This window comes from Arvicola amphibius, chromosome 4 (assembly GCF_903992535.2).
Source record: "Arvicola amphibius chromosome 4, mArvAmp1.2, whole genome shotgun sequence".
NCBI classification, from domain to species: Eukaryota; Metazoa; Chordata; class Mammalia; order Rodentia; family Cricetidae; genus Arvicola; species Arvicola amphibius.
This window is the reverse complement of record NC_052050.1, coordinates 21,737,320-21,762,206: the sequence shown is the minus strand read 5'-3', so window position 1 is coordinate 21,762,206 and position 24,887 is coordinate 21,737,320. Positions and strand designations below refer to the sequence as shown.

Here is a 24,887-nt window from a genome sequence, read left to right as displayed (position 1 = left end):
ATCTGAGGATCAAATCTCTCACCCTCCCTCTCCTCATCTCCAGATAACATGGATCTTCCGCCATCTTCATGGGGGGCTGATGTGAAGATCTGGTATCAGTCTAAATTCTGAGCCAGAATCTTTATATCTCTGACCAAATAAATTACGACAACACCACCCCCCAAATGAAACTTGATTTAACCGGTTATGTTCTCAACTGCATTTTCTTCTGAGTCACCTCCAGATTTTATGTGCTATTTTCTTCTTCCTGCTTTCTTGTAAGATGTGTCTCTGGAAGCGAGCAATTTTAATAAACTTTGTGCTATCATCATTCATTGGTGTCTGTCATTTTATTTTGATAAATCACTGAGTGAAAAATCCACATAATCAATAGAATTTTCAGTGCTCAATGTGGTTCCCCTGTATCAGTGACTCTAAGTGTGGAGTTCAGCACTGGATCCATGGAAAATTTCTATCTGGGATAACTGAAATTTAATACCCAATGACTACCATTTTCCTGGTTCCTCCAACCTCAGCTCCCATAAAGCAAGGGTCTTTTCTCTCCTTTGCTGTCTGGCTTTTATACACATCATTTTGGTGGAGTGATATATGGCAGTGGACTTTCTGTCTTATTTTCTTTATCTGTTTGCTTGTCAAAAGGCATCTAAGATTCAGCTTCACCTTGTCAATTGTGGATGGGATTGGCATAAACTTGAGGGTGTCAGTATCCCTTGATGCTTCTGATTTCAACCATGTCATTTACTAGGGGGGAAAGCTGCTATAAGATTATCAAGTTGAGTAAAATAAACCACATCCAAAATAATTCAACCACGTATTTGCATTTGTAAACCCATCACTTGCTTTGCCCATCACTTCTTGCTGCTCCTTACCTCTGTCAAAACATAAGCCTATCTTCATACAGAGACAATGATGGATAGGCTCTTATGGAGACAGAAGCCTGAACTGATGTGGGATTCCCCATTCCCCTCTGTATGCTGTGAGTATCACTAATCAATCTAATGGAGATTCAGGCTTGAAGTCAAATATTTAGTTCATCACTATGGGTGATATAGCATCATGTGTATCCCCCAATAACCTTTTTAAGTGCAGACAAAGAACAGCTGTGTAGAAAACCAATAAACCTGATCAGGCCACATGGACAGGTGACAATCTGAGTAGGAATAATGCCAACTAGTTATCCAAAGTGGATACATATACATATATATGAGAATATAAAATCTAAAATGAAAAGATTATATAATAACTAAAGCATCAAATTATTTGAAGACTTTTTATAAAACAAAAGTACCAATGAATAAAAGAAAAATGTTTAATACCATTTACCACCAGGAAATACAAATCAAACCTTCCTTGAAATTCTACCTCTCTACCCTCAGGAAGGGCTGTCATCAAGAAAAACAACAATAACAAGTGCTACTGAGGATCCAGAGGAAAAGGAAACCTTTACACACTGTGATGGGAATGGAAATTAGCACAGTCTGTATGGAAATTAGCTTCTAGGGTCTTTAAAAAAAATTAAAGTTATAACCACCATGTGACTACTCCACAGTACATACAACAAAGAACCAACCTGCCTGTCTGTCAGTGGATGGATGCGTGAATAAGACATGGTGCATATGAGGAAGAATAAAAGATATCATTTTCCAGAAAACATAAAATTGGGAGATCATCTTGATAAGTGAATAAGTAGAACTCCAAAGACAAAGGTGAAGTTTCTCTCATCTAAGGAGGGGTGGGGACACGAAAGAAGCAATAGGACAATTTGGGAAGAGAAAGAGAATCAGGAAGAGGCCACAGAGGACATCAGAGAGGGTGATGGTGAGGGAATATGATCAAACTGTCTTACATGCATTCAGGACAACGTTGTGATCAATTGCACTGTTTTGAAAAAATTGATTTATCCAAATCAATTTCTATATGTCATAAAACACAGAAATATAAGTTTTAAATTAAAACACATAGAGTGCAGCCAGACGGTGGTGGTACACACCCTTAATCTCAGCGCTGGAGATGCAAGGCAGGTGGCTCTCTATGAGTTCAGGACAAGCCTGTTTGACAGAGTGAGTTCCAGAACAGACAGGACTATACAGAGAAACACTGTCTCAAAAAATAAAAATAAAGTAAAATAATAAAAAAATTAAAAAACACATATGGTCCAACAAAAAAAGATACTATCCAAGAATAAATCTAGTAAAAGAAGCACTAAGCTCCTGCAAAGCAAAGTACCAACCTTGCTAAGCAGACCTCCAGGCACCTGGATGTGTACTTACAGCCATAGTGTTTTTAAAAGAAACATTTCTAGCAGTGCTGTTTTGAATAGTCCCAAACTATAAACAACCTGTTTCTAGGGGCAAAATCCCAGTCAGTGAGCAGTGTCAAAATTCATTGAGTGGAATATTACACAAACACGAGAATGAACAAACTGGGGTCAGGATAGGGAGGGTTGACACAGTCATCTTATGAACAAGGACACAGACTGGTTTTGAGTCACAAAGATGTTCAAAGTGATGCCAAGATTGGGAGACCGACCCTCTAAGAGAGTGAGAACCAGCTTTTGAGGATAAGCGACATGAAATGGTTTGCAAAAACTAACGTTAAATTCCATTTTGTAAATGGCGGTGTGGCTGTGTCCATCCTTTATTATCTCAAATGGGAAATTAACATATTAATTAATACATGAATAACTATGTATTTTTAGTGTGAATAGTAGGCTAAAAATAGGGAAAGGTGTGCTTCTTATTCCCCACAGATAAATTAGGTAATAAATTAGGTATGTCTCAAATAATCATGATTCTTTCACTGAATAGAAAGAAAAGAGGTAGAGCAGAGAAGACAATGGAGGAGAAAAACCAGACAGTAAGGATGGGGATAAAATTATAGAGAGCAAAGCAAACTGAGGAAATCAGGAGATCACCAGTCTAAGGTCACTGTCCCCTGCTGACAGCCAGATGAGCACTGGAGTCACCTGCTCATACTCTTGTGTCTGAATCTAAGGACTTCCTCCCCATGAGCTCCTCGGAGTAAACAGTCAGTCAGGAATGATGGCCACTCACATCTCCCCTGATACCTCCTTATTCTTAATATGCTGGGTTTTTTTTTTTTATGCCAACCAGTGCTGGTTCCACTCTGCTATGAAAAACACTATTCCACACAACCTTATCTCAAACCAAACGTAATGACCCCCAAATACAGAGGGATGGGAATTTATACAGAGAATGACACACGCCTGGGACAGTTTGGAATTGGGCTTTGTGGGCAAACAGACAGGGAACCGGGTGTTGAGTCCATCATAGTGAATACAGCACACTCATGCCCAGAGACATTTATGAATCTAAGCACAGATGGCAGAAGAAAGTTGTAAGAACGAAGGAATCTTGACCTTCCCATAGAGCAGGAGCTACCAAAGACCAGACGAGGACTAGAGCTGCAACAAAGCTGACGGGAGGAGCGCCTGAGCTACTGGAAAGAGTTCAAGTAGGCTATCCCCAAATAAGAAAAGAATGCTTCCAAATGATTCAGAGCATGAGGTGAGAATTTTCTTTTTCATGAAAACAAATTAAATATGGAAATGGTGACCAAAGAAGAAGAGTCTTTCTGATTGGCTCAAACCTTGGAGGCCCGTGGTATAAAAGGCCTTGACTGGAAAAACGTGCTACACAGTTGAAATTTACACAGAGTAAAACCCTCCACACCTGCTACCATGGCCCTCTGCTGCTGCCCACCTTGCTGTGAGCCATGCTGCTGCAAGACCACCTGTTGCCAGCCCTGCTGCTGTGAACCCTGCTGCCCTGAGTCCATCGGCTGCCAACCTTGCTGTCCCCCATGTTTCTGCAGCATACTCTGCTGCAAGCCCTGCTGCTGCCAGCCCTGCTGCTGCGTGCCCACCTGCTGCTGCGTGCCCACCTGCTGCTGCGTGCCCACCTGCTGCTGTGTGCCCACCTGCTGCTGCCTGCCCACCTGCTCCCAGCCCTGCTGCTGCGTGCCCACCTGCTGTGAAAGAACCTGCTGCAAGACCACTTGTTGCAAGACCACCTGCTGCAAGCCAACCTGTGTGAACATCTGTTGCAGCACACCCTGCTGTCAGCCTTGCTGCTGCTGAGCAACTCCCTAGGAAACATCTGCACAACCATGCTCTGGGGAGAGTTGACATGCCCTAGATGCAAGAGTCACATATTAAAATTTGTAGAGCCCATTCATGTTCTCACCAGGAGACCTGAGGAATGTAAATTCCAACTCAAGTGTGGCGAATGCTTTGATGAAGGATGGTGCCCCTCAGCCTGTCTCTCTCCTTATCTCCAGAGATTATGGATCTTCTGCTATCTTCATGGGGTGCTAATGTGAAGGTCTTGTGTTAGTTTAAAATCTGAGCTAGGATCTTTATCCCTCCTACCAAATAACCTAAGAAAACACTACCCCCAAAATGAACCTTGTATTAACTTATCTTCTCAACTGTATTTTCCTCTGAGCCAATCCCAGATTCTTATGTGCTATTTTCTTCTTTCTGATCACTTATGAGATATGTCCCTGGAAGCAAGCAATTTTAATAAACTCTGTGCTAGCATCATTCCATAGTCTGTCATTTTATTTTGATGGATCACTTAATGAAAAATTCACATAACCTGTAGATTTTTATATGCCCAACATGGCCTCCCTGCATCAGTGACACAAAGCATGGTATTGAACAATAGATTCATGAAAGGTTTCTATCTGGAATAATTGAAATTTAAAACCTATGATTACCATCTTCCTGGTTCCTCCAACCTCAGCTTCCAGAACCCAAGGACCTGTTCTCTCTCCATTGCTTTCTTTTATACATATCATTTTGGTCGGTTTATATATAGAAATGGACTCTCTTATTTTCTTTATCCATTTTCTTTTCAAAGAGCATCGAAGATTCAGTTACATCTTATCAATTGTTAATGGAATTAGCATAAACTTGGGAGTGTCAGTAGCAACTTAGGATTCTGATTTCAACCATGTCATTTGCTAGAAAAGAGCTGCATATGAGATTATTATGTTGAATAAAATAAACCACTCTCAAAAAAATTATTAAACCAGTGCTCTCATTTGTAAACGCAGATTTTATACAGAACGTCAAATCCTATAGAATGTCTATGAGAAGGGAGCAACTAGTCAGGGAAGGGGCCTTAGAAGAACAAATATCATCAAAGTACACGAGTCTGTGACATACTTAAAGGACTTTATAGATTCCCTCACTACATTCAATAAATGAACATGATTAAAAATAAATGTTTGAATTTAAAAAAAAGTTCTGGTTTGAATTAACTTGCATAACTCTCCTGAGATAATAAGGCTATTGAATCATAAAGTACCTTTACTTTTATTTTTTGAAGATTCTTTGTAAATTTCTGCACAGCTGTTGATCCTCTTCATATTCTTACTGCTGTATTAGATTCCCGGATTTGGAGCTAGAGGGACAGCACCACGGTTAAGAGCACAAACTGCTCTTGAGTAGAAACCTCAGTTCATTTCGAGCATCCGCATAGCAACTCACAACCACCTGCAATTCTTGTTTCAAGGCATCCAGTGCCCTCTTCGGACATCCCTGTGCATGTGGTGTATATACATACACGGAGGCAAAACACTCATATACATAAAATATAATAAATACATCATTTTCATTTTTTGAAGTTTGAAGAGTCCTAATTTCTTCACACACATGTCAACACCTTTTGATCTCCTCTTTTTCTGATACTACATAAACGACATTTTAATATCGCAAACATTATACAAATAAGATTCCAGTGTTTGAAGATATCTCATGCCATCAGGAAAAAATAATGCGAGCAATGAAGGAGCAGTGTCCTTCTGCTGGGCTGCACTGCACAAGACACTGTCTAAGTGTGGCTCCCTGGCCTCTAAAATGCCACGCTTCATCAGTCAGTTATCTGTAGAGAAATGGCATTCCTTCCCATCACAGCACCGGTGTCTGCTCCCTTAATCTCTGAGCTGCTCCTTTTCACAAGTTTCCTTTGTACAAAATGACTCTGTAGCCATTTGAGCTGTTCTCTTTTTAAAACAAAGAAACAAAAAGAGAATCTCTCTATGTAAGCCAGAGTGTCTTGGAGCTCTCTCTGTAAGCCACCATGGCCTTGAACTCACAGAGATCCTCTTGCCTCTGCCTCCCAAGTACTGGGATTAAAGGAGTGCTGATGTACAGCTGGGTACCTGTGCTACCTGCAAGTTATACCCTTAAAGGGAATCTGAACTGTTGACTTCTGTCTTGTGCTGTTTCATGATAAGAGTTCTGACTCAGTAAAAACAGAGCTACCACTTAAAACGCTCCCATAAATTAGTGTTGTTCCCATTTTTTGGTCAGAGAAGCTTCTGCTTGCGATGGGCGATGATGGCAATGGCAGAAAAACATGGCTGTTTAAAGTGCGCAAAGTAATCAAACAGGCTTTCCATATTCCCCCGCCAAGACTCAGAAAACATCCTGCAGCAGAGGACAGAAACTATCTAAGAGCCAGAGGATGAGGAGGAGCGCTGTGGAACACAGCTTTGTGGGGGAGACAGACACTGTTAACATTCCATTGTAGATGGGGCGAGTTCCTGAGGCCCCATTCCTCCTTGAAGAAACAGTGCCAATAAGTGGTTGCTGGGGGAAAAAAGTGACTTTCTTCGCTAGTATAACCAGAGTTATCTTGCCCATAACTGCCCATGTAATAACACTCAGTGGGTTGCACACATACACACATATGCAGACACACACACACTCTCTCACACACACACACACACACACACACACACACACTGAATATAGGTGGGAGACTGTGGGGGAGAAAAGGGTTCAGTAGAGGGAGATTCAAGAGAGTGATAATGAGATATGACAAAAAATATTTTATATACATGTATGAAATTATTACCAGGCATAGTGAAATAAGCCTTTAATCCCCATATTCATGTGATAGACTCAAGGAAATCTTTGTGATATTGAGGCCAGCCTCATCTACATAGTGAATTCCAGGCCAGCGAGAGCTACATAATGAGATCTTTTGTTAAACAAAAGGACCAAAAACTCAAATAATAATGATGATGAATAAAAATAATTAAAATAGAAATTTATATAAAATCTGTAACTTTGAAGAAGTTTAAAGAAAACATTTCAGAACATGGGCACAGGCAATAGAGTCTCAAAAAGTTCTTCAATAGCTCAGAAAATAACAGCAAGAAATGACAGATGCAATTGCATCAAATTAAATATCTTTGCAAATAAGGAAACAATAAACCAAGTAAAAGTCAAAAAATGGAAAAACAGAAGAAAACCCATTTGAAGCTATTCATTCTGGGGATTCATATGCAGAATACATAATAAGTATAAAAGTTAACAACAAAACTGAAAGTGAACCAGTCCATGGGTGGGCAGAAGGCGCAAAGGTCTGAATATCTCAAAAAATAGTATAAGTACACAGTAAATTCATTAAAACAATAATAATATAAGTAGTCATCAGGGAAATGCAAACCAAAACTACTTATGAAATTCCATCTACCCCCAGTCAAGAAGGCTGCCATCAGGAAACAAACTTTAAATGCTTACGACATAGGGAGAAAAAAAAAAAGAACTCTTTTAGGTGTTGATGAGAATGTGTAAATTGGCATAATACCTATGAAAATCAGTTTGGAGTTCCCTCAAAGAGCTAAAAATAGAACTAACACGTGATCCAGGTACATTACACCTCCGTTTGTACCTAAAGAAAACAAAGTCAATATACAATGGAGAAATATCTGTCACCATGGCCAGCAAGGGACTATTACTTTAGTCAGTTTGTAAAATCAGCCCAAGAGTCCATCAATGCATTTAATGAAAAAGTAAAACAAGTAATATACAAATAATTGAAATCATTCACCCTTAAAAAAGAATTACTATATTTGCACACATACAGATGGAAATGGAGTTCCTGTAATAGGTGAAATAAATGAGACTAAGAATGGCAAGTATTGCATATGGAAATTAGAAGAAGAAAATGACATGAAGAAAACGGGAGCAAAGCAGACCTGAGCGGGGCAGCAGAGAGTGTGCAGAGGGCACTAGGCAGACAGTAGTGTGATCAGAGTGTGCCTTGCACAGGGAGGAAGATGTCGCAATCTGTTTTTAACAAATGCATTCAGAGGATGTAGAAGGCCCTGTACCCTGAAATTATTCTTTCCTTTATCCTTTTTGAGACAGGGTTTCTCTGTGTATCCCTAACTATCCTCGAACTAGCTCTGTAAACCAGGTTGACATCAAATTCAAAGCAATCCCTGTACTTCAGTCTCCCAAGTGTTGGGATTAAAAGCATGCACCACCAACACTCAGATATTCTCTTTTGCGTAAAACAATATCAGATCATTCTCTTATAGTGTTATTGAAGGTGTATATTCTATTATTATGTATGAATTATGGTTGAAAATATAAAAAGGAATAAAAACTTCAAAAAAAATAATCAGTAATCCACAAGTTACAAACACAACAAAAACGTGCATGTCTACTTTCTACATTTCAACTTATTTTAAAATCTATCACTAAACACAAAGAAAAGCAATAAAGAAAGAAAATAAAGAACGGATGGCATACTGAGATAGTAAGACAGAAGGACATGCAGGCAGGCAGAAGGAAAAAGACAAAAACACAGGAAAAGAACACGAAACTAATAGCACTGAATCTGTTGTCTGTTAGCAGTTATATTCTTGCTCGACTTTGCCTCTGTTGAACTGTTGTAAGGCAGAAATCTAAGCATGATTCTCATGGTGAACCACTCAGGACAGGAAATATCAGGACCATTACACACACACACACACACACACACACACACAGAGAGAGAGAGAGAGAGAGAGAGAGAGAGAGAGAGAGAGAGAGAAAGAGAGAGAGAAACACACACACACACATTTTGATATCTTCTCACTCTCATGTATTTACACTTCCATCTCTTTTCTATAGTTGAGCATCACAAGGGACATACTGTGCCAGATATCTGTATCCCTAATGCTTCTGAGACACACAGGTGGAGGAGCAGGTAAAGAAAGAAATATCTGGGCTGATCTGAAGTGAGAAATCATGTATAATAGTACAGACACTCAGCCAGTCCATCCCTGTAAACACAGCACCATCGTGCACGTACTTCATAAGTTGAGGACTGTTGCAGAATATTATATTACTGTGTGAAGAAGTGTCATGTGATTGGTTTACAAAGATCTGAATGATGAATAGCAAGCCAGGAAAAGTTTAGGCAAAACTTCTGGGCAGAGATGGTCTCAGAGAAGAAATGCAAGAGTTGCTAGCCAGATACAGATGAAGAAAAACTTGCAGGAAAAGTTCTAAAAGCCATGAGCTACATGGCAGCACACAGATTAATAGAAATGGATTAATTTAAGTTATAAGAGTGAGTTAGAAACAAGTCTTAGAAAAGGCCTAGCTTTCATAATTAGCAGTAAGTCTCCATGTTGGTTTTCATGAACTGTAAGCCCAACGAAAAAATGTCGCTATGAAGAACAGACAAAATGAAAACAAACAGAAACTCTGATGCTTCTATGGCATGAAGGGTTACCCCATGACCAGATGATGACCCAGGATACAAGGACACAGGAAGTGCAATACCCTTCCATTTATTGAAAGAGTTCCTATGAGTTATTCTGGTAGAAGTATCAGATTAAACTTTCCAAGGATACATACCATTGAGAAGCACTTCCTTATGAAACATATACTATATATGAAAAACGGTGTAAACAACATCAAGGAAAAGTCTTACTGATTGGTTCAAGCCTTGAAGGTCTGACATATAAAAGGTCCAAAATGCAAGACCCCATCATACTGTAAAAACCTCACCTGTTGACAGGAACACTCCAACAACACCTGACACCATGACCAACTCCTGCTGCTTGCCTTGCTGCCAGCCAACCTGTGTGACCAGCTGCTGCTGCTGCACACCATGCTGCAAGCCCAGCTGCTGTGAAACCACCTGCTATAAGACCACCTGCTGTAAGCCAACCTCTGTGACCAGCTGCTGCCAGCCCAGCTGCCAGCCCAGCTGTTGCAAAACCACCTGCTGCACAACCACCTGTTGTAAACCAACCTGTGTGACCAGCTGTTGTTGTCCACCCTGCTGCAAGCCCAGCTGCTGTAAAATCACTTGCTGCAAGACCACCTGCTGTAAGCCAACCTGTGTGACCAGCTGCTGCCAGCCCTGCTGCAAGCCCAGCTGCTGTGAAACCACCTGCTGCAAGACCACCTGCTGTAAGCCAACCTGTGTGACCAGCTGTTGCTGTCCACCCTGCTGCAAGCCCAGCTGCTGTGAGACCACCTGCTGCAAGACCACCTGCTGTAAGCCAACCTGTGTGACCAGCTGTTGCTGTCCACCCTGCTGCCAGCCCAGCTGCTGTGAAACCACCTGCTGCAAGACCACCTGCTGTAAGCCAACCTGTGTGACCAGCTGCTGCAAGCCCTGCTGCAAGCCCAGCTGCTGTGAAACCACCTGCTGCAAGACCACCTGCTGTAAGCCATCCTGCGTGACAGGCTGTTGCTGTCCACCCTGCTGCCAGCCCAGCTGCTGTGAAACCACCTGCTGCAAGACCACCTGCTGTAAGCCAACCTGTGTGACCAGCTGCTGCTGTCCACCCTGCTGCCATCCCAGCTGCTGTGAAATCTGCTACTGCCAGCCCTGCTGCGGTGAGTCCTGCTGCTGCCAGCCCTGCTGCTGTGAGCCCTGCTGCTGCCAGCCCTGCTGCTGTGAGCCCTGCTGCTGCCAGCCCTGTTGCTGTGAGCTCTGCTGCTGTGAGCCCTGCTGCTGCCCAACCTGCTGTGAAAAGACCTGCTGCTAGAACACCTGATGGAAGCCAACTCATGTGACCAGCTGGTAGTTCCAACCCTGCTGCTGTGAGTCCAGCTGCTGCCAGGCATACTGCTCATCAACTTTCCAACTGAACAATGCCCAAAAAACTGTCCTTGTGTCACACCAGTCTTGCCATGTGGGCAGAATACTCCCATCATCTTTTGAGGCTATAACCACTTCGGAAACCTCTCAGTCACCTTGACGGAATGCAAGTCCACTCACTCTTTTATCTGTATGCAGCCCAGCCTGCAGCTTCCCCTCTTTCCAGATCTTCATCTTTCCCTCTGAATAACCAAAAATGAAACTTTAAATAAAATTAACAAAAATGTATGAACATTTAATAAAAATTCTGGACTGTTATTTATTCCAAGTTGTCTGTCATTATTACCCTTTGATAAATCACTTGATACTGTATCATATACTCCAAAGACATTTTATTGTGCTATAAATAAAGGTCTTTTTATTTCCCTCTCCTTCTCTCTCTGTCTCACTTTCTGTCTCTCTCTCTCTGTGTGTGTTTGTTTTTCTCTCTCTTTCACACACACACACACACACACACACACACACACACACATGCAAAAAACAGTGTTGATAAAACTCCTTCCTAACAGGAAATGGAAACAGCATCTGCTCTTCCTAATCTTCTACCAACAAAACAAAGCAGGATTCTACCAAAGTTGCCTCTGAGAAGTCAATGGCTTTTTGGGCTCCCTTACAGTACAAATGAGGGACTGCATACAGGTATGAGGTTGTGGCTCCCTGAAAATGCTACACTGCAATGTCTTTACCTACCAGGGTTGATGGCTTTCGCATACCTACAGAGTAGGATTCCCACATCTAGTCTTTGCTGGTGATATAGTCCCTACTCAAGATCTCTCACAGTTAGAGCAGAGTTGCATACAACTGATGGCAGGGAAGAGTTGGATACTCAAGTGAGCACTCCTCACCCTTCCATCTCTCTGTGAGGGATGTAAAGAGTAACTAAGCCCAGCTGGGAGGAACTCTTAGAAAGGGCCACAGAAGAATTCTCCAAGGTTGTGATTCTTTGGCTCAGAGAACAGAACTGTAACACACACACACACACACACACACACACACACACACACACCAATGCCATCCGTTAGATCTCTGGAACAACTGGAAGCAAACAGCAAATGTTTATTCACTCCCCATGTCCCTTACCCCATACCCTGAAAGAAACTTCTTGGTTCTTTCTTCCCTGAATCCTACTTTCAGACACATCATTTGAGTGGAATCCCAGAGAAGTGGTCTTTCTGTTGTGCATTTTCATCCATTTATGTTTGATGGCTGCTTGGGTTGCTTGACTTTTTGACTATTCATAGGATTGACATAAACAGAGGAGTGCCACTCCTTCACTTCTTCCTGAAAATAACCTGAGGTAACCTGTGAAAATAGTTTGCTACTCTCTTGACCAAGAAAGTCTACAAAAGCATGCAATTCAAGAACTTCAAATTGACACCCATGAGACTGACTGGTGGAAAAAAGGTGATGTGTGAACGTCAAACAGTGGAGATGAACTCAATGGCAATGGTCTAAATAGAATAGTTGATTCTGCTGTTCAGGCTTAAAAATGCAAAAACTAATGTTAAAATCTGCTACAAGCTGCAACATTATATACTAATTTCTCAGCCATACTGTGGAACAATAGTCTTGAACTTTGTAAAGATTTGTAACTTGTGTTTTAATAAAAGGCTGATTGGCCAGTAGCCAGGGAAGAAGTACAGGTGGGGTGACCAGGCAGGAAGTAGAGGTAGGGAGACAAGAACAGGAAATTCTGGCAAGAGGAAAGAGTCTGCAGTTGACACTGAGGAAGCCAGATGCAGAAGAAGCAAGATGAGAATGCCTCACTGATAAAAGGTAGCCAATCATGAATCAAACATAGACAAGAAAAATAGGCTAATTTAAGATGTAAGAATTAGTTAATAGGAATCCTGAGCTACTAGGCCACAAGTATATAATTAATGTAAGCCTCTGCGAGTTTCTTTGGGACTGAATGGCTGCAGGACTGAGCCAGACAGAAACTACTGTCAACAACATGGATAACTAAATCCACTTTAAACCTGAGAGAGTTTGCAAAAGGAATTCTAGACACAAAAAGAACAGAGTTAAGCATGGCTTTTTGGTAGAAGCATTTCCTCAGGTGGGGTGTGTTTGCTAGAGGCAAACATGTCTCATTTAAGAGAGACTTCCTGACTCAGCTTTAGCTGAAAACACCTTAGCAGCCCTTTAAAGAGGCCCATCAAGAAAACATAAATTGTGTTTATGAATAGCTAACAGCATGCTTTTTGTTGGTGGCAGGGATTTTGAAATGCCTTGGATTTGTGACAATTAACATGGCTCTGGCTAGTACCTCCACCATGAGTCTAGACGCTCAGAAAGCTAATGATTGGGTTGGATCAAGCCGTAAAGCCATGGTTTTAATCCTAGCCTTATGGTTTAGCAGATTAAAGATGCATGTGGTCAGAAAAAGAGAGATATACAGTAAAGATAGATTCAGTTGAAGAAAACCTCTAAATGGTTTACAGTGTGTTTAAAAATATGTGTAGGCTTGGGAGAAAAAAGAAAAAGGATAAAGTCCATAAAATAATAAAGAATAAAATAGAGTAGTTGGGTGTGGTGGCACAACTTTAATCCCAGCACTTAGGAGGCAGAAGCAGGGGGATCTCTCTGCATTCAAGGTGTGGTGACACACACCTTTAATCCCAACACTTGGGAGTCATGGGCAGGTGGATCGCTATGAGATCAAGGTCAGCCTGATCTACAAAGTGAGTTCCAGGATAAGCAAAGATACACCAAGAAACCCTGACACAAGACACCAATAATTAAAATTTAAAATATAAGAAATAGAGTTTAAAAATATAAAGTCACATAAAAGTAGAAGATACACTGAGAATATGGATACTGTGTGTTATTGTCTTGTCTTTGAATTGTTTGACTGTTCAGGAAGGAGCAACAGCTGCTAAAAGATATTTGATTATAAATGCTGCTAGATTAATCTAACATATGCATTTTGAAAATACCTTGACTTCAAATTTTTACTCTAATGATATGTTAAAGAGGTTTTGTTTTTGCTTCCACAGTAAGTGAGAGACTGTGGATTCATTCTGAGTTTGAAAACAATCAGTTTTGATTAAAGAAGACTCCCTGAAAAATTGCCATAATTAGTGCATGGCCCAGATGATCCAACATTTCAGAGCACCTCTCTTGCAGGTTTCTCTGAGTCTACACATATAACAGCCTCAAGACTGCTGGTTGAGATGATCTAGGGTCAAAGAACATTCCAGTCGGGACTTGACCATAATCCTAAATTGGGGGAAGGGGGAATCCCATCTGATTATCAACACACTCAATCAGCAGGAAGTAACCTAGAAAATTATGCCCGCATTTCCAAAATATGGATAATGGATGTCTGTCTTTGTTTAAAGTATTGGTTACAAGCAGTTATGGATAATGGTCAGGAAAAAAAGGTAAACAAAGAAGATTAGATTCAGAGTTAATATTTTGATAAGAAAAAACAGGGAATTGCTGTGTTTTAATGCTCTTTTACCCTGTAAAGGTCTGTCACTTGCATTGATTTAATAAAAATCTGATTGGTCAGTAGCCAGGCAGGAAGTATAAGTGGGGTGACCACACTAGGAAAATTCTAGGAAGAGGGAAGACTTAACTTGCAGTCACCAGAAAGATGCAGAGGAAACAAGGTAAGAATAACTCACTGAGATGTTACCAAGCCACAAGGCTAAACATAGACAAGAATTATGTGTTAATTTAAGTTGTAAATAATTAGTTAGTAATAAACCTGAGCTAATAGACCAAACAATTTATAATTAATATAAGACTCTGTGTATTTCTTTGGAAGTGAATGACTGTAGGACCCAGTGAGACAAAACTTGTCAACAGACCAGACTGACCTAAAAATGACAGTGATCCACCTGCCTCTGCCTCCAAGTACAGGGAAGAAATGTGTGTGCTATCATCCCAGGCTCAATCTACTTCATCTTGATATATGATCTTTTCAGTGTATACTAGAGTACAGTTTGCAGGAGAGGGGAAATGTGGTCAAAATATTGTGTTATATTTGTAGAAAATAGAAGTATCATTTTCTTTTTCATTGTGCATCTCTGGGTTTGGTATCAGGATAATATTGGCTTTGGGAGATGAATTTGGTACTGTTCTTTCCCATGCTTCATTCATAAAAGAGTTGAAAAACATTGTTATTAGGTCATCCCTAAAATTTGATAGAATTTAGTAGTGACCATGTTCTGAACTTTTTTGTGGAAAGATATTTAATTATTGCATTATTCTCATTGTTCAATGTGGGTCTGTTCTGGCTTTATTTTTGTTAGATCCTATATATTTATATATTTATCAAGTTTATCTAAAATTTCCAGTTTTGGAAAAAATAATTTTTGCAGTATCTCCTAATAATCTGAATTTCACTGGGGTCTACTGTAACTTCCCCATTTATTGTGACTTTATTCATTTTGATATTCTCATTCTTTCATTTTGAATAACTGGGCCATAGGTTTGTCAATCAAGTAAAGTCTTTCAAAGAACATTATCTCTGTTGATTGGTTATGTATATTGTTCTTTTGTTTCTTTTGGCTGTTTGAGACAGGGTTTCTCTGTGTATCTTTGGAGTCTATCCTGGAACTCATGCTGGTGAACTGGCTGGTCTCAAAATCACAGGGATCCACTTGCCTCTGCCTCCCATGAGTTGGGAGGCTGTCTATTGTTCTTTCTGTGTCTACCTCATTACTTTCTGGCCTATGTTTTATTATTTCTTACCTTCTACTAAAATTTAGATTAAATGCTTATTGTTTATCTAAAGAGTTCAGATGCATCATTAGGTTGTTTATTTGAGACTTTGCTGAGGGTTTGTGTGTAGAGACACTTATAGCTGTAACTTTTATGAATTCCCTAACTGATCACCAGTGAAGCTAATAGCCTGTCCATTGATTCTCAGTTGTGTCTAAGAAGTTTAATGTCTTCCCTATTATTCAAATACAACCAGCTCACTCAAAGGCAAGGATTTGAGTGAATTTTTAATTATTCATGTAGTTCTGTATACGTTGTTGTTATTGGTTTCTACATTTGTGCTAATGCAGTCTGATAGGATAAAGAAATTATTGCCTTTCTTGTACTTGTTAATGCTTGCTTTGTGGCCTATGGTGTGATAAATATTGGGAAAGATTCCATGTGCTTCTGAGAAGAATGTGTGTTCCTTATGTGTTGGGTGGAATGTTCTATAATTATCTGATATTTCAGTAGACACGGGGTAGATTTAAATTCTAAAAATTTTAGGGTGAGTTTTACTTTGATAATTTTTGATATTGTGGTAAACTATGAGAGTGGGGAAATAAATTCTTCTTATTGTTATTTCATTGGGGACACTTTACCTAAAGCCTGGAAAGAGAAAATGGTAGGTTCCCCCACTTTCTCCACTCTTGTAAATTCTGCTTAGTCTTAGCCAGAGCCACAAGACAAAGGGACAATAACCTGAGAAGAGTAAGAAAAATTATGTCTGTTCATGTTTCTATTATTAAAAGGTTTTTTTAAAATCTTACATTTAGGAAGCACTTTTAATTTACACAATATAAAATCAACATATAGAAAACAATAATGACCGCACTGTGAAGGAAGTTATATAAACTATTCCACTCACAATAAGTCCACAAGAAAAAAGATCTTATAGATGAACTTTACCAAGGATGTGAAGGAACAGTATAATGAAAACTTTAACAGGCTGAAAATCAAAATTAAGAAGATCTCAAATATTGCATAAAGCTTATAAATAGAAAACATGAAGGTTATGGGCACAGGCAATAAGATTCTCAACAGCTCTTCAGTACCTCAGTCAAGAGTAGGGAACCCTGATGGCTACTTGGCCTGGAGAGGGAGGGAGGGTGGGTATGGGTGGAGGGGAGGGGAGGGAAGAGGGAGGAGGAGGGGAGGAGATGGAAATTTTAAATATAAAAATTAAACCATGGGAAAAAAAAGAAGAACAGCAAGAAGTGGCAGATGTAGCCACACCAAATAAATAGCTTCTTCGCAAGTAAGATACAATGAACAGATAAGACAGACAACAGAAAGGAAAAACAGAAGAAAACCCATTCCCAGCTATTCATCCAGTGTATTCAAGTCTTAAATACACAATTATTTTAAAAATTAACAACAAACCTGAAAGTAACCCAATCCATAAGTGAAACAATTATTTGAATATTTCAAAAATATAGTACAAATGTCCTGTATATGCATGAAAAAACAACATAAGTAGTCATCAGGGAAATAAAATTCAAAACTACCTATGAAATTCCATCTCTCCCCACTCAGGAAGGCTGCCATCAAGGAAAACAACAGTAAATGCTTAGGAAACAGGGAGGAAAGAAAGGACTCTTTTAAGTCTTGATGATAATGTGCACATTAGCATAATACCCATGGAAATTGGTTTGAAGTTTCCTCAAAGAGCTCAAAATAAAACTGTCACATGATCCAGTTAAATTACTCCTCTGTTTGCACTTACAGTCACAAAGGTCGATATACAATGGAGAAATGTCTGCCACCATGGCAGTCAAGCAACTATTGCTTTATCAGGTTGTAAAATCAGCCACAGAAACCATTGATAGCTTTAATAAATAGGTACAATGTTTACTATATAAATCATTGAAATCTTTCAGCCTTAACATAATATTTAGACTTACATGCAAACATTGGAAATGATGATACCATATTGGTAAAAATAAATAGGACTAAAAAAGACAAAGATTGCACATTTAAAGAGGAAATAAATGACATGAACATAATAGGGGAGCAAAGCAGACCTGAGTGAGGCAGCAGAGAGTGTACAGCATAAGCTGACAGGGAGGAAGATGTCACAATGTTTTTCATAAATGTGTAAAGGTTGAAAAGGGCCCTTTTCCCTGAAATTATTTTCCTTGTTTTCTTTTTTCTTATACTTTCTCAAGACAGGGTTTCTCTGTGTATCCATGCCTGTCTTGGAACTAGCTCTATAAACAAGGTTGCCCGCAAATTCAAAACAATACCCCTGCCTCAGTCTCCCAAGGGTTCAAAATAAACTATGCACCACCACCACAAAACTATTTTCTATCATGTTAAATAATATCAGATCATTCTCTTACAGTAGCATTTAATATGTATATTCTATTTTTATGCATGAGGTATGGTGAAAATATAAAAAGGAAAAAAATTCAAAAAAGAATCGAATAATCAATAATCCACACACAATAAAAATGTGCATGTCTACTTGCTATATTTCAACTTATCTTAAATCCATCACTACACACAGAGAAAAGCAATAGAGGAAGAAAATAAAGAAGGGGTGGCATGCTGAGATAGTAAGACAGAAGGACATGCAAGCAGGCAGAAGGAAAAAGACAAAAAGACAGGGAAAGAACACAAAACCAATAGCACTGAATCTCCTGTCTGTCTGCAGTCAGCTTCTTATTCGTGTTCGCCTCTGTGGAACTGTTGTATGGCAGAAATATGAGTTTGATCATATCAAAACAAAATAAATTAGGATCATTACACACACACACAGACACACATTTTGATATCTTCTCACTCTCAAGTATTTGTACTTCCATCTCTTTTCTATAATTGAGCCTCATAAGGAAGATACTGTGCAAGATATCCGTATCCCGAATGCTTCTGAGATGCACAGGTGGAGGAGCATGTAAAGAAAGAGATATCTTGGCTGATCTGAAGTGAGAAATCATGTATAATAGTACAGACACTCAGCCAGTCCATCCCTGTGAACATAGCATCATCGTGCAGGTACTTCATAAGTTGAGGACTGTTTCCCAAATATTAAATTACACTGTGTGAAGAAGTGTCATGTAGTTGGTTTATAAAGATCTGAATGATGAATAGCAAGCCAAAAAAGTTTGGGCAGAACTTCTGGGGAGAGATGGCCTCAGAGAAGAAATGCAAGAGTTGCCAGTAACACACAGAGGAAGCAGAACATACAGCAGTCTAAAAACCATGAGTCACAAGGGAGCACATAGATTAATAGCAATGGATCAATTTAAGTTATAAGAGCGAGCTAGAAACAAGTCTAGGATAAGGCCGAGCTTTCATAATTAGCAGTAAGTCTCCATCTTGGTTTTCATGAGCTAACAGCCCAACGAAAAATCTCACTAATTAAAACAGACAAAATGGCCGGGCGGTGGTGGCGCATGCCTTTAATCCCAGCACTTGGGAGGCAGAGGCAGGCAGATCTCTGTGAGATCAAGGCCAGCCTAGTATACAAGAGCTAGTTCCAGGACAAGTTCTAAAACTATGGAGAAACCCTGTCTCAAAAAACCAAAAAAAAAAAAAAAAAAGAACAGACAAAATGAAGACAAACAGATATACTCTGATGCTCCCATGACATCAAGGGTTACCCCATGATCAGATGATGACGCAGGATACAGGAAGACTGGTAGAACAATACCCTTCTATTTATTGAAACAGTTCCTATGAGTTATTCTGGTAGAATTATCAGATTAAACTTTCAAATGATGCATACCATTGAGAGGCACTTCCCTATGAAACATATACTGAATATGAAAAGCGGTGTAAACAACATCAAGGAAAAGTCTGACTGATTGGTTCAAGGCTTGAAGGTCTGACATATAAAAGGTCCAAAATGCAAGACCCCATCATATTGTAAAAACCTCACCTGTTGACAGGAACCCTCCAACCACACCGGACACCATGGCCAACTCCTGCTGCTTGCCTTGCTGCCAGCCTTCCTGCAGCACGACCAGCTGCTGTAAGCCAACCTGTGTGACCAGCTGCTGCCAGCCCTGCTGTAAGCCCAGCTGCTGTGAAACCACCTGCTGCAAGACCACCTGTTGTAAGCCAACGTGTGTGACCAGCTGCTGCTGTCCACCCTGCTGCAAGCCCAGCTGCTGTGAAACCACCTGCTGCAAGACCACCTGTTGTAAGCCAACGTGTGTGACCAGCTGCTGCTATCCACCCTGCTGCAAGCCCAGCTGCTGTGAGACCACCTGCTGCAAGACCACCTGCTGTAAGCCAACCTGTGTGACCAGCTACTGCTATCCACCCTGCTGCCAGCCCAGCTGCTGTGAAACCACCTGCTGCAAGACCACCTGCTGTAAGCCAACCTGTGTGAACAGCTGTTGCTGTCCACCCTGCTGCAAGCCCAGCTGCTGTGAGACCACCTGTTGCAAGACCACCAGCTGTAAGCCAACCTGTGTGACCAGCTGCGGCTGTCCACCCTGCTGCAAGCCCAGCTGCTGTGAGACCACCTGCTGCAAGACCACCTGCTGTAAGCCAACCTGTGTAACCAGCTGCTGCTGTCCACCCTGCTGCAAGCCCAGCTGCTGTGAGACCATCTGTTGTAAGCCAACCTGTGTGACCAGCTGCTGCTGTCCACCCTGCTGCAAGCCCAGCTGCTGTGAGACCACCTGCTGCAAGACCACCTACTGTAAGCCAACCTGTGTGAACAGCTGTTGCTGTCCACCTTGCTGCCAGCCCAGCTGCTGTGAGACCACCTGCTGCAAGACCACCTGCTGTAAGCCAACCTGTGTGACCAGCTGCTGCTGCACACCCTGCTGCCAGCCCAGCTGCTGTGAGACCACCTGTTGCAAGACCACCTGCTGTAAGCCAACCTGTGTGACTAGCTGCTGCTGTCCACCCTGCTGCAAGCCCAGCTGCTGTGAGACCACCTGTTGCAAGACCACCAGCTGTAAGCCAACCTGTGTGACCAGCTGCTGCTGTCCACCCTGCTGCAAGCCCAGCTGCTGTGAGACCACCTGTTGCAAGACCACCTGCTGTAAGCCAACCTGTGTGACCAGCTGTTGCTGCACACCCTGCTGTCAACCCAGCTGTTGTGAAATCTGCTACTGTCGGCCTTGCTGTTGTGAGCCCTGCTGCTGCCAGCCCTGCTGCTGTGAGCCCTGCTGCTGCCAGCCCTGCTGCTGTGAGTCCTGCTGCTGCCAGCCCAGCTACTGTGAGCCCTGCTGCTGCCCAACCTGCTGTGAAAACACTTGCTGCTAGACCACCTGATTGAAACCAACTCATGTGACCAGCTGGTGCTTCCAGCCCTGCTGCTGAGTCCAGCTGCTGCCAGGCCTACTGCTCATCAACTTTCCAGCTGAACAATGCCCAGACAACTGTCCTTGTGTCTCACCAGTCTCTCTATGTCCCATGGTCTTCTGAGGCTATGACCACTCGGAAGACTATCAGTCACCTTGATGGAATGCAAATCCACTCACTCTCACTCTCCTTTCTCTCTGTATGAAGCCCAGCCCGCATCTTCTTTTCTGAGACGGATCTTCATCTTTCCCTTTGAATAACCAAGAAAGGCACTTTAAATAAAATGATGAAAAATGTATGGAAAATTAACAAATTCTTGCCTGTTATTCATTCCTCATTGTTTGTCATTATTACATTTTAATAAATTACTTGTTAGATTCTTGTGCTCAAAAAGTTTTTTATTGTGCAATGTAATATAGTCTCTCTCTGTCTCTCTCCTCTGTCTCTCTCTGTCTCTGTCTCTCTCTCTGTCCAATAAGCGCACACACTCGTTAAAATTCCTTCCCTGAGTAGAAGTAGACACAAACAGCATCTACTCCTTTTAAAGACCCACCAACAAACCAAAGTAGATTCCATAAAAGTTGACTCTGAGAACTCAATGAGTTTATTGGGTTTCCTTACAGAGCACAGGTGAGGGACTGCTTACAGGAGCATGGGTGTGCCTCCCTGAAAAAGGCTACACTGGAATGTCTTTACCTAGCAGCATTGAGGGCTTTCCCATAGCTGAATAGATTGAGTCTCACCCCTAATCTTCTCTGGACCCTTCCCATGACCACCCACGGTTAGAGCAGAGTTGCAAGCAACTGGTGGTAGGATATAGCTTGATGCTCAGTTGAGGACTCCTGACCCTCCCACTGCTCTGTGAGGGATGTAAACAGTAACCAAGCCATAATGAGATGATATTTTACAAAGTAACACAGCTGGATGCTACAAGATGGCAGTTCTTTGAGCTCTGTGAACAGTATTGTACAACACATACACACACAGAGAGAGAGAGAGACAGACAGAGACAGAGAGAGACAGAGAGAGAGAGAGAAGGAGAGAGAGACAGAGACAGAGAGACTGGACCCAATGCCATCTACCAGGTCTTTGGATCTTAGGCAAGTCTTGGGGGAAGGAAGTCAGTTTTCTTCAGTGGTGAGAGCTCTGAGACACCACTCCTGCTCCTGTACATGGTTCCATAATTGTGCACATGCAAATAACACTAAATGGTTTCATGGGTATTAAATTAAAAAACAACTAACACATCAGTGTTATTCCAGTATGTTTTATAAATGCAAAAAGCAAATGAGTGATAATTATCATGTAGAAAAACAGCAAAACTTCAAAACCTGCTACTCACTGTTTAAACTCTTCTTCCTCCATTTATCTTCACAGTGACCTGATTCTTTTTTTGGATGGGAACTGATTTATCGGTCACTATTCCTCTCTTCTCCTTGCCTCTAGAAAAGAGAAAATTTCCTTCAGAGCTTTGTGGGATGTTTTCTTGTCAGTCAACATTGAGTATGGGGTCAGTTACCCATAGTGTGACATGCATGAAGAAAAATACAAGGACGTTGATGGATGAGCAGAGGGCAAAAGAGTACCCCAGCATTAGGAAGATGAAGGCTACCTGATGAGAGTGTGGATTTGGGGGAGAAAAAGAAGAAAGGAAGGAAAAGAAAGAAAGAAGGAAAGAAGTAAAGAAGGGTGCTTTCTGTTTTTCCTATCTAATATAACATTAGCTATATGTTTCTCATATAGCAATTATTGTTTTAAAGTAAGGCTCATCTATTCCTAATTTTTCCAGGACTTCTATCCTGAAAACATTTTGAATTTTATCAAATATCTACTTTTTTGTATGATCATGTGATTTCTATCCTTAAGATTAGTCATGTGATGAATGACAATTATTGATTTGCATGTTGAACCAACATTGCATTCCTTGGGTGAAATGTTCTTGGTCTTGATTATTATTGTCATTGATGATGATGTTGTATTTGAGACATGGTATCACTATATAGACCAGGCTGACCTAAAACTCACAATGATCTATCCTTCTCTGCCTACAAAGAACTGGGAATAAAGGTGTGTGCCACCATGCCTGGTTAAAACAGTTTTTCTTGATATTTTTTTTCAGCAGATTCTAGTTTTCAGTTTGCAGTGGTGGGGATACTGGGGTTAGAATATTCTGTTTATGTTCTTGTAAAATAGGTTTATCATTTTTTTCATTCTATCTCTCTGGTTTTGGTATCAAGACAATACCGCCTTCATAGTTTGAATTTGGGACTGTTCCTTCACTTCTTAGTCCATAAAAGAGTTTGAAAACATTGTTATCATGTCATTCCCTAAAATTTGATACAATTCAGCAGTGACTGCTTTCTGGGTTTTTTCTTTGTTAGTAGATCTTTAATTAATACATCAATCTCATGTTCATTATGGGTCTTTTTTGCATTTATTTTAGGTAGGTCCTATATTCTTAGAAATTTATCCATTCTACCTAAATATACCAGCCTTGGGGAAAATAATTCTTTTAGGATTTCCTAAGGATCTGAATTTCACTGGGGTCTGTAGTAACTTCTCCATTTCTTTTCTGATTTTCTTCATTTTGTTATTCTCATTCTTTCATTTTTTGGTTAGTTGGGCTATAGGTGTGTCAATCTTGTTAAGCTTTGCAAAGAGCCACTCTTTGTTGGTTGATTCTTGATATTGTTCTTTTAACCTCTATCTCATTAATTTCTGCCATACTTGTTGTTATTTCTTGCCATCAACTTAGTTTTAGATTAGCTGCCTATTATTTCCTAGCATGTTTATGTGCATCATTAGGTTTTTTGAGGCTTCTCTGGGGTTTTTTTTTTGTCCAGGAACAATGATAGCTGTAACTTATGTGAATGCCTTAACTGATCCCCAGAGGAGCTGATATAGTCCACTGATCATTTGTGTCTAAGAGGTTTTATTTGCTTCCCACTTTCCTCAATGATCTACTTGTTCATCTAAAACATCCACTTCAGTATCCAAGCATTCATGCAATTTTTATACTCACTCTTGCTATTGGTTTCTACTTTTACTCTACTTCAGTCTTGTAGGAAACAAGTAATTATTGGGTTTTTTGTACTTCTTCAAACTTGCTTTGTGGCCTATTATGTGTTAAATATTAGGAAAGATTTCACATGCTGCTAAAATCATTGTGTATTCCTTATTAGTCTGGTGGAATTAGTCTGGTGGAATATTAAGTCCAGCTGACATATAGTAGAATTTAACCCTAAAGTTTCTTTGCTGAGGTTTACTTTGATAAGCTACAATATGGTGGTAAAATATGAGGGTGGGGCACTAAACTCTCCCAATTGTTATTGTATTGGGAATATTCCTGCTAAAACCTGGATGAAGACAATGGACCCCGCTATCTCCACTCTTGTTCTATACTGTGATGAGTCTCAGTCAGAGCAACAAGGCAGGATACAGATATCAAAGAGAAAACAAAATGAGAGAAAAAAGCAAAATTATATCTGTTCATGGGTTACATGATTGTATAATTAAAAGGTTTTACAGACTCTACCAGAAAACTCTTGTTTAGCAAGCACTTCTAACTTGTAAGGTCCAAAAACCAACATAAAAAAAAATCGGTAGATTAAACAGTAATTATAACCACTGTGAAGGAATTTAGGTAAGCCATAACATTCATGATAGTTTCCCACAAACAAAGTTCTTATCAAAAAACTTCACCATGGATGTGAAAGAACCAGTGCAATGAGAACTTTAACATATTGAAAAGCAAAATTAAGGAAGATATCAAATGATGCAGAAACCTTCCATGAAGAAAACACTAAGGACATGAACACAGGTAATAAGATTCTCAACAGCTCTTTAATAGCTCAGACAATAACAGCAAGAAATGACACATGTAATTGCATCAGATTAAATAGCTTCTTCACAAATAAATAAACAATGAACACAGTAAAAGACATCCAACATAATGGAAAAACAGAAAAAATCCATTCCTAG

At 40.4% G+C, this 24,887-nt stretch overlaps 2 protein-coding genes across 2 annotated transcripts; both read left to right on the top strand.

The window, feature by feature from the left end:
• The first annotated feature begins 9,858 nt into the window (after positions 1 to 9,858).
• LOC119811403 (keratin-associated protein 9-3-like) lies at positions 9,859 to 10,815 on the top strand. Its single transcript, XM_038325344.1, has 2 exons — positions 9,859 to 9,900; positions 10,021 to 10,815. The coding sequence occupies exons 1-2, from the start codon at positions 9,859 to 9,861 to the stop codon at positions 10,813 to 10,815; spliced, it is 837 nt and encodes a 278-aa protein (XP_038181272.1).
• Positions 10,816 to 19,559: 8,744 nt separating this feature from the next.
• On the top strand, positions 19,560 to 21,637 carry LOC119811402 (keratin-associated protein 10-1-like). Its single transcript, XM_038325343.2, has 3 exons — positions 19,560 to 20,820; positions 20,900 to 21,105; positions 21,530 to 21,637. Exons 1-3 carry the CDS (start codon positions 19,560 to 19,562, stop codon positions 21,635 to 21,637), a joined length of 1,575 nt encoding a protein of 524 aa, XP_038181271.2.
• The last annotated feature ends 3,250 nt before the right edge of the window (positions 21,638 to 24,887 follow it).

What these genes read in the sequence shown, in the direction of transcription:
- LOC119811403 (XM_038325344.1), top strand. Translation starts at nt 9,859, where the DNA reads ATGACCAACTCCTGCTGCTTGCCTTGCTGCCAGCCAACCTGT. An exon ending in CTTGCTGCCAGCCAACCTGT is followed by an intron (nt 9,901 to 10,020) that starts GTGACCAGCTGC and finishes CCCAGCTGCCAG; the next exon opens with CCCAGCTGTTGCAAAACCAC.
- LOC119811402 (XM_038325343.2), top strand. Translation starts at nt 19,560, where the DNA reads ATGGCCAACTCCTGCTGCTTGCCTTGCTGCCAGCCTTCCTGCAGCACG. An exon ending in CTGCTGCCAGCCCAGCTACT is followed by an intron (nt 20,821 to 20,899) that starts GTGAGCCCTGCT and finishes TCATGTGACCAG; the next exon opens with CTGGTGCTTCCAGCCCTGCT. An exon ending in TCTCACTCTCCTTTCTCTCT is followed by an intron (nt 21,106 to 21,529) that starts GTATGAAGCCCA and finishes GTTTCCTTACAG; the next exon opens with AGCACAGGTGAGGGACTGCT.